This window comes from Oncorhynchus gorbuscha, linkage group LG13 (assembly GCF_021184085.1).
Source record: "Oncorhynchus gorbuscha isolate QuinsamMale2020 ecotype Even-year linkage group LG13, OgorEven_v1.0, whole genome shotgun sequence".
In the NCBI taxonomy this organism is placed as follows: domain Eukaryota; kingdom Metazoa; phylum Chordata; class Actinopteri; order Salmoniformes; family Salmonidae; genus Oncorhynchus; species Oncorhynchus gorbuscha.
Window position 1 is genome coordinate 86,390,254 of NC_060185.1, and position 10,194 is coordinate 86,400,447.

At 45.0% G+C, this 10,194-nt stretch overlaps 1 protein-coding gene across 1 annotated transcript in view; it reads right to left on the reverse strand.

Annotated features, from left to right (window-relative positions):
* The window catches only part of LOC123993638 (ankyrin repeat and KH domain-containing protein 1-like), a 76,530-nt gene extending 69,508 nt beyond the window's left edge, over positions 1 to 7,022 (reverse strand). The window contains 1 exon segment of the mRNA XM_046295996.1: positions 6,567 to 7,022. Coding sequence (XP_046151952.1) covers positions 6,567 to 6,842 — 276 coding nt within the window. The 5' untranslated portion in view covers positions 6,843 to 7,022.
* Positions 7,023 to 10,194: the final 3,172 nt, after the last annotated feature.

Here is a 10,194-nt window from a genome sequence, read left to right on the forward strand (position 1 = left end):
ATTGGCCCAGAGGCCTCATTAATGACACGGTCTGGGGATTGAGGAAGATTCCGCCAAGCCCAGGCTAAAGATACATAAACCATTGAGCCTTATTTGAGGAAAAAGAAACAAATAAAGATTCTTAAAAAAGGTATGCACACACTGTGCTGTGACCCGCTTTAGATCAGGGATGGACAACTAATGTCCTCAGGGGCCCGATTAGTGGCACACTTTTGTCCCAGTCCCAGCAAACATACCTGGCTCCAATAATCAACTAATTATAATTGTCAGTTTAGAATGAAATTATACTGAACAAAAACCATGAACGCAACATGTAAAGTGTTGGTCCCATGTTTCATGAGCTGAAGTTAAAGATTGCAGAAATGTCTCAAATTTTGTGCACAAATGTGTTTACATCCATGTTAGTGAGCATTTCTCCTTTGCTGAGATAATCCATCCAGCTGACAAGTGTGGCATATCAAGAAGTTGATTAAACAGCATGATCAATACACCGGTATCGTGGCCTGTCTGCCACGAACTTGAAACATTGTATCAAGTGGGGTCCAGCCAGAAGCTCCTGCAGGCTAACTTGCAACATTGTATAAAATATTCTGGGCCTTCAGTTTCCTGGCTGCCAGCGAGCTCAGGACAGACACAGCTGTAGGCTATATGCACAAGGGATAAGAAGTAATCAGGTAGGCCTATTTTATGACGTTTCCACTGGATCAGAGAATGACATTTTTTCCCTTTCACGCTGACTGGTTATCGAAAGGGAAAGAGCTGGAAAGATTTTTCAAATACATTGAGGAACGAACTATTGTCATTCTCAGTGGATGTAAAAACAGACATTTGCTTGCTGTTCGAGGTGAAGAAACATTACTGTGAGAGGATACACAGCTCAGTGGAATGTGAAGCTAAATCAGAAATACTATCAGGTCCCCAAATGGGCACATATATAGTGCATCTGGAAAGTATTCAGACCCCTTCCCCTTTTCCACATTGTGTTACGTTATATAGCCTTATTCTAAAATGGATTAAGCCACTCCTCACTAAAAGGCACATGACAGCCCGCTTGGAGTTTGTAAAAAGGCACCTAAAGACTCTCATACCGATCAAACCAAGATTGAAGTCTTTGTCCTGAATGCCAAGCGTCAGTCACATCTGGAGGAAACTTGGTACCATCCCTATGGTGAATGCAAGGTGGTGTTAGCATTATGCTGTGGCGATGTTTTTCAGCAGCAGGAACTGGGAGACTTGTCAGAATCGAGGGAAAGATGAACGAAGCAAAGAATAGAGAGATCCTTGATGAAAACCTACTCAGGACCTCGGAAGGTGAACCTGTCACAGTCTAATAGGACAACGACCCTAAGCACACAGCCAAGACAAGACAACGCATGAGTGGCTTTGGGACAAGTCTCTGAATGTCCATGAGTGGCCCAGCCAGAAACCCTAGATTTGAACCCGATCTAACATCTCTGGAGAGACCTGAAAATAGCTGTGCAGCAACACTCATCCAACCTGACAGAGCTTGAAAAATGGGAGAAACTCCCCAAATACAGATGTGCCACGCTTTAGCGTCATACCCAATAAGATTCAACGCTGTAAAGAAATATTGATCAACCAACAGCCTATCGACCAAACAAACAACTAATTTGGGTCAGCCATACTGCCTATAAAAAAAGTGTTTTAAAATGTAGTTCCATGATCTAGCCCGGTTAGAATAATTGAAAAGGCCATCATAATTAATGTTTTGTGAAGTTCATATGACAAATTCTGGATTTATTAACACACCGGTTTAAGCATGTATTAAATGTAGGCTACATGTCTGACTGGGCTTCCATCCACGACTTTACGTGTCTGACTGGGCTTCCATCCACGACTTTACGTGTCTGACTGGGCTTCCATCCACGACTTTACGTGTCTGACTGGGCTTCCATCCACGACTTTACGTGTCTGACTGGGCTTCCATCCACGACTTTACGTGTCTGACTGGGCTTCCATCCACGACTTTACGTGTCTGACTGGGCTTCCATCCACGACTTTACGTGTCTGATTAGGCTTATTTTGATGTTATTTAATAAGGCTAATTTAATTTGTATTTATAGAGAAGGAAACACAGCAGCAACAAACTTTGCAGAAGAAAGACACATTCCAGGCTTACTTTTCTGAACGTAAAGCCCCAGCAGTGTCGCGGGAGAGAAGGAGGTAACTGGATGATGCTTTCTTTAAAAATGGTTTACTATGAGCCCGAAACTAATGGATAATGGGAAAGGATGCTGTACTTTGCAAGCGCAGCTCAATCAGGCTACAGACCGCCTTGCTAAACTACGGTCCAAGACACCCTCATGCCCTCCAAGAACTGGAAGCCAATCTGAGACCCATTGCAATTAGGTGAAGGTTTTAATATAAAGGCCTCATAATGTTGATGAATTGCGAGCACATACAATGTCACCAAACAGCAGGAGCCATTTAGTATGATTGTTTATTTAATTGGGCAAGTCAATTTTAAGAACAAATTCTCCTTTACAATGACGGCCTACCAGGGAACACTGGGTTAACTGCCTTGTTCAGGGGCAGAACAGATTTTTACCTTGTCAGCTCAGGGATTTGATCCAGCAACCTTTCGGTTACTAGCCCGTCCCATTTAGCTTAACCCGGAAGCCAGCCGCACCAATGTGTCAGTGTAAACATCGTACACCCGGTGACAATGTCAGCGTGCTCGCGCCCGGCCCGCCACAGGAGTCGCTAGAGCGCGATGGGACAAGGACATGCCGGCCAGCCAAACCCTCCCATAACACAGACGACGCTGGGCCAATTGTGTGCCGCCTCATGGGTCTTCTGGTCGCGACACAGCCTGGGATCGAATCAGGATCTGTAGTGACACAGCTAGCACTGCGATGCAGTGTCTTAGAGCGCTGCACCACTTGGGAGGCCCCATAGCTGACCCTTTAACACAACAACACACCAGCATTGACGAGGAAAACAGCATGCAGCAAATTCAGTACATACAGCATGGGCCCCCTCGCGCAGCTCCATACTGGGACTGGAGCTGCCCACGGTCAGGGCCAGAGAGAGGGACTTGTGTCTGTCTGTGTACCCAACAACATTCCGACTAACCTGTCCCAGTTCCAAACTAGCGCACTGTTTACTAACATTGCTTGGCAAAGATTTCTGAGGAAAGTGATGCAAGTGCTTATGAGGAAGTGCAGATAAAATGAGGGAATACATACTGTGAATTCAACACTAGCCATATTCAAAGAGCATGAATTGGGGTAAAACTTCAGACAATAGGTAAACTGTTTATTCAAATTCACTAAAACATTTAAATAATTGTTACAAAATGTTCACATTCCTAGTAGTACAGGATACTAATATATGTAATGAAAACAATGTGCCACCTGTAACTGTCAAACAGCATTCAAAAAAAAAAAGAAAAAAAAAAAGAGTTGACTCTACTCACTCAGCTACTGGGAGTCCACAGACTCGGTAACAGTCTGTGTGAAGGAATGTAGCGATACACTTGGAATGCAGAACCAAATTACCTTTGGGGGATGTAGTTCCAAGAGGACCAACAAACAACATTGGTCATCAGTCTGGCCCATCAATGAACTACAGTTCCCACCACTGTGTGGCATCTGGAGAGCTGGAAAGGCCTGGAAAGGCATCTGCTTAATCCTTCAGCTCAGAGTTCAGCTGTAGCCCACAGGAGTGAGCTCTCCACTAGGCTAACGTTTCACAACAAGACCTCCCTTTCAGCCAGATCCTCATGGAGGGGTGCCAGGTAGTCTAGTGGTTAAGAGTATTGTAACCGAAAGGGCGCTCATTCGAATCCCCGAGCCAACTCGGTAAAAATCTGTCAATGTGCCCTTGTGCAAGGCACTTAACCCTAATTGCTTCTGTAAGTCACTCTGGATAAGAGCGACTTGCTAAATTACAAATGTAAATGTAAAAATACATGTAAAAATCCTTTAAGGCCACAAAACATGAACGGTATCAGACATACACCGTACATTCAGCCTCAACATATTCCTTACAGAGATGAGAGCAATATCTGCCCGCTCGTCTCCTATCCCTGGATAGGGGGCTCCAAATTAAACATAACATCCATTCCAGACGTAACTCTCACGGTTTACTGATGGTCAGGTAGTGTCTGCAACATGTTAACATGCTCCACAGCTTCCATCAACACCACGACATGTGAAAGTGCTCTCTGTAGGTGCACATGTTACGACAGACAGACTTTTAAGATGACAGAAGAAAATGTCAACGCCTCATTAACAAATAAAATCCTTAGTTGAAATATATGGGAAACTTATTAGTGGATTAGTTTTCCAGTATTATCTGGGTTTGGGCCCCCCTAGCCCTGAGCCACTGTCAGGTTATTGTCTGGGCTGACAGTTCCAACATGTATCACACATGACCCTTTCCTGGAAACCCGATTGCATTGAATTCTATGTCAAGCAGAGATGAGCGGTTGAGACAGGAACATTTTCTCTCACCACCTCTACAAGCCAGAATATTGAATACAATTTTATTTTAACAGTTGTCTGTGTGGTTGGTCCTTTCGCAGGTAGGAATGAGATGCATTGTATCCACGGGAAAGTATGATAACATCAACTTTTCAAAGAGCTGGTAGTGCATTCAGATGAATCACTTGAAGCACGGGCACAATATGAAAAAGCAGGCATTCTTGCAGAGCTCATGCAGGATTGACATGGTTCTGCCCATGCTTCATGTGATAGAAATCTCAACTCACTACCAGAGCCTTGATAAGGTGATTTAATTATACTTTCCTGTGGATAGATTGTTTCACATGCCTACTGTCAAAAGGAACAGCAGTAACAACCGGTAGTGTTTAAAATGTAATTTTATTCAACATGCTGGGTTGTAGACGTCGTGAGAGAACGCTTTCTTGATCAAAACACTCATTTTTGCCCGACGTAGAATTCATTGCAAAGTCGGGTTTCCAGGAAAACATGATCCTAGACAGTTCCTAGAATGGGATTCTATACTGTCACATCACACCATGCAAGCCTAATTACATCTCAACAGTTAGAATGACAAGGCAGGCATGGTGCCTTTGTAGCCCATGTAGGAAGTGGACAGAATAGCCAGACAGGTAGCGATGTGTCAGTCGCACAACCAACTTGATAGTATCATGGTTGGCCACCACAAATACACAGACAGGTTAGAGTAGGGCAGGTTGGAGTCATGTAGGTTAGAGTAGGGTAGGGCAGGTTATGGTAGGGCAGGTTATGGTAGGGCAGGTTATGGTAGGGCAGGTTATGGTAGGGCAGGTTGGAGTCGGGCAGGTTGGAGTCGGGCAGGTTGGAGTCGGGCAGGTTAGGTTAGAGTCGGGTAGGTTAGGTTAGAGTCGGGTAGGTTAGGTTAGAGTCGGGTAGGTTAGGTTAGAGTCGGGTAGGTTAGAGTAGGGTAGGGCATGGTAGGTTAGAGTAGGGCAGGTTGGAGTCATGTAGGTTCGAGTAGGGTAGGGCAGGGTATGGTAGGGAGGTTATGGTAGGGCAGGTTATGGTAGGGCAGGTTATGGTAGGGCAGGTTATGGTAGGGCAGGTTATGGTAGGGCAGGTTATGGTAGGGCAGGTTGGAGTCATGTAGGTTAGAGTAGGGTAGGGCAGGGTAGGGCAGGTTATGGTAGGGCAGGTTATGGTAGGGCAGGTTATGGAAATGGAAGTTGATTGGAAATGGATGCTGACCTGGAAATGGATGTTGATTAGTTGGTGGTGAGAGCAAACGGTGTAAGGGAACCAGTCCACATAAGAATGATTTTAGAGTTAAACCCGTTAATTAAGATGACAGAACAGGGGATCGTGGTTTGTGTGACTATGTTGTAGCTCGCGATATCAGCTCAACAGACGTGTTTCAACCTCAAATATGGTGTCCTGTGATTCTGCCAACACATGGAAAGTTGGCCACAACTCTGAAAAGGGACTGCTATGAATTGTAACAACGCAGGACAGTGATAGAGTTGGCACTGCCTCGCGAGGCTGAGACAAATATCTGATATTTCTGTTATGACAGCCCGATGAACTAGTTAGGACAGTTAACACTAGGTAACAGTCGGATTTAAAATGTATATACTTCAGAAAGGTGACGTAATTGCACCATTACAATAAAGTGGTAGCTAGTTTTAATATTGGCAAGATTGACAGCACTTACTTGTTCTGGCCGTGGGTGAATACGTGCTCTCCCACCAATGTGTACAGTGTGCGAAGTCGAGAATGTGTGTCTGTGCTGTGAGACGATTGCTAACTTACTAGCTAGCTAAAGTTAGCTAGCTAATGCTGTCGATGGCATGATCACTTCCACCCGAACTAGGCCGTGGTCACAGCCTACGCCGCATAAATAAAACATTCCATCGATTATCGTGCAATTATGTCGGTGTCTATTCTCCTTGTCTGACAACCCATGAGAAATTGAGTTTGCTGGAGACATGTTTCGCGCAAATTCGTAGTTGTTTTATAGGTTATTTCGTCAGCCTAGGAGGGGGTGGCTGCGGACAGCTAGCTAGCTGTCCAGGCAAGGAGATGAACGTTAGCTGGCTAACTAGCATATCTAGCAAACGTTACCTCTGATACCTCGTCTTCGTCGCTGTTGGATCCGGGACCAGAGGAAAGGACTGCAGCAGCAGCCAGTTTGAAATCCAGTCTGTCTGTAGGAGGCCCACCGGGCTCGCCGAACAATCGTACTTTCTTTCCGCCCACACCAATCCCTATGCCCCGGAGTCCGACTCCTGGTGTTCCTCCGACCCCCATCCCTACCGCTGGGGTGCGAGGAGTCACCGAGTCAATCTCGTCCTCGAAGCCGTCCGTCAGCATTCTCGTCCCGGCTACTGCATCCTGCATACTTATATTGACAATACGTATATTAGCGTTCTTATTGTTGACCTTAACTTCCTTACGGGGTATCTCTTGTTGAATAGTCGGTTGTTTTTACTTCAGGAAATCCTGAAACTCTCCCAAAGCGAGGGTTGAGGAGGATCTCTTTCCCCCAGCCATTAGCTAACTTTCTAGCTAACAACCTAACCCACTGCGCACCGTTTCTCAGAAACCCCGCCTCTAAACAAAATACTGAGATCGCTATTGGCTGATGTAAAACATTGACTGACAATTATTGGTTTATAGTGGTGCTTGTCAAGTGAAAACACGCGACGTCACGTTAGGTTTACCGATATCACGAGTCTCTCAGAACGAACGTCAAGACGTGCTGTGGCCTCACTGGCCCTGGCATTTCACTGGTATTAAAAGTAAATTGGTATAAACTGGAATATTCTATAATTTACTTTCATGTCAACATGATATTTGGAACGCCATAAACAGGGACTTCAAAAGAAAAGTAACTGAACTGAATGACTACCGACCTGTAGCACTCACTCCCATCATCATGAAGTGCTCAGAGACCCGAGTCAAAGACCACATCACCTCCTCCCTCCCCAAATTGCCTACCGGCCCCGATAGATCCACAGACGAAGCAATCGCAATTGCACTGCACGCTGCCCTCACCTACCTGGACAAAAATAATGCATATGTGAGGAATGAATGTTGTTCATTGACTACAGTTCAGACTTCAATACCATAGTGTCCTCTAAGCTCACCACAAAGCCAAGGGACTGAACTCCTCCCTATGCAACTGGGTCCTGGACTTCCTGATCAGCTTTCTCCATGGTGAAATTAGGCAACATTACCTCCTCCACACTGATCCACAACACAGGGCCCCACAAGGGTGCGTCCTCAGTCCCCTCCTGTATTCCCTGTATGCCCACGACTGCGTGGCCTTACGCAGTTACAACTCCGTCATCAAGATGGCTGACGACAGGACAATAGTAGGCCTGATTACCAACAATGACAAGACAGCCTACAGAAAGGAGGTAGGAACTCTGACGGCATAGTGCCAGGTAAACAACCTGTTCCTGAACGTCAGAGAAACAAAGGAGCTGATTGTGGACTTCAGGAGGAACCAGGCTTGGCCAGCCCACCTCCTCATCAACGGGGCCACCGTGGAGATGATCAAAAATATCAGGATCCTCTGGGTACACATCTCCAAAGAGCTGAAATGGTCAAACCACATGGACCCTATAGTGAAGAAGGCACGACAGCGACTTTTCAACCTCAAGAGGCTGAAGAAATTTGCCCTGTCCACGAGGGCCCTTGCAGTGTTTTACAGGAGTACCATCGAGAGTATACTGTCGGGCTTCATCATGGCCTGGTACGTCAACTCCACCACCGCTGACCGCAAGGCTCGACAGAGGGTGGTATGCTCAGCTGAAGGCACCATTGGATGCACACTGCCTGCCCTCCAGGCGCAGGACAGCCAAGAAAATCATAAATTACCTCAGCCACCCAAGCCATGCCCTGTTCTCCCCGCTTCCATCACTAATACACAGGCAGTATAGGAGCATCATGGCAAAAACTGTCAGACTAGCCAATAGCTTCTACCCCCATACCATCAGTCAGATCCAAAAGCAGGTCTCTTTGTTTCTTGGGACCTAGAACTAGCTTTTCTGTTTTGTCTGAGTTTAAAAGTAATACATTTTCCACCATCCACTTCCTTATGTCCTTCCTTACAGACTTCCAGGGTAGGCAATTTTGGAGCTTCACCATGTTTCATTGAAATGTACAGCTGTGTGTCATCCGCATAGCAGTGAAAGTTGACATTGTTTTTCCGAATGACATCCCCAAGAGGTAGAATATATAGTGAAAACAATAGTGGTCCTAAAACGGAACCATGAGGAAAGCTGAGACGTGCAATTGATTTGTCAGAGATCAAACCATTCACAGAGACAAACTGATATCTTTCTGACAGAGAAGAACTAAACCAGGCCATAACTTGATCGTGTAAACCAAATAGGGTTTCGAAGGTCTAAGAGCACGAAGACGGATGCAGAGCCTTGGTCTGACACCATTAAAAGGTAATTTACCACGTTCACGAGTGCAGTCTCAGTGCTATGATGGGGTCTAAAACCAGACTGAAGCATTTAGTTTACATTATTTGTCTTCAGGAAGGCAGTGAGTTTCTGCGCAATAGATTTTTTCATTTGTTTGAGAGGAATGGGAGATTCAATATAGGCTGATATTGAGGCTTTATTACTGCCACTTGTAGAGGGTTTGGTCCACACCCGGTGGATAGGGATATGTTATACTTAGCTTCGGCTGGTGGAGGTCCTGTAGAACCATGTCCAGATAAAGCGTCCAGGGTTAAAAAGTTGAGCGAGGGGAAAAAACTAAGAAGTTGGTAAATGTATTAAAAGTTTTTTTAAACAAGTAACGGCACAACAGCACTGAAACAAGTCCGGAAGTTGTTGCAGTTGTAAATATGTATATATTATCAATTTTATTATTGTTTCATTTACTTTTCACTTTTTGACCTGCACTGGAGCTTAGGAATTTCACTGTACCCTGCAATTACATCTGCGACCGTGTACATGTGACTAATAAAATAATCTAATCATCTCAAATCTAATAATCTAATAACACCAAGAGGAAAGTAGAAAGATTGACCCTCACTAAAGTGTACAGTAAATTACAGTATTCTATGTGGTTAGCATAAACCCATTCTGCAATTAGGTTACTTGTTAAGCTGCCGTACTGACTGTAATCCCATGTGAATATTAGCGAGAGGTGATGGATGGAGTACTTCAATGGAGAAGTCTACACGGGTCCACCCAAACCAGATACCCGAGACCCTTTCGGATTCAGGTCCAAAATGTAAACTTGTAACTCAGGTCCAAGTCTGGTCCTGTTTGATTGTCACATGTCCTGGGTCTATGGAACTACAGCTTATATATCCGGGTGGACCCAACCGGACCAGACCACGGCTCTGCATAGCCTATTTATTTGATGCTAAGAAGGCAAAGTTGTTGGTGTATAGTAAGCCTACTAGTGATTTGGACTGAAATAGGTTCTGGTACTCATTTTGTATTCTGGTACTGTTTATATTTAGGTGCAGGAACTCTGCATTAATTTTGAGCTAATATTCTATAAGAGGTGCAGGAACTCAAGCAGTAGAACATTTGAAGTGCCGTTACTTAGTTCCGGTGAGCTCCTTCCCAAGTCCAGCTATGCCGAATAGCCAATACACAGAACATTAAAAACACCATCCAGACAACTTGACATAACTTTGGGAAGTATTGGACTCAACATGGGCCAGCATCCCTGTGGACCGCTTTCGACACCTTGTAGGGTCCATGCCCCAATTAAT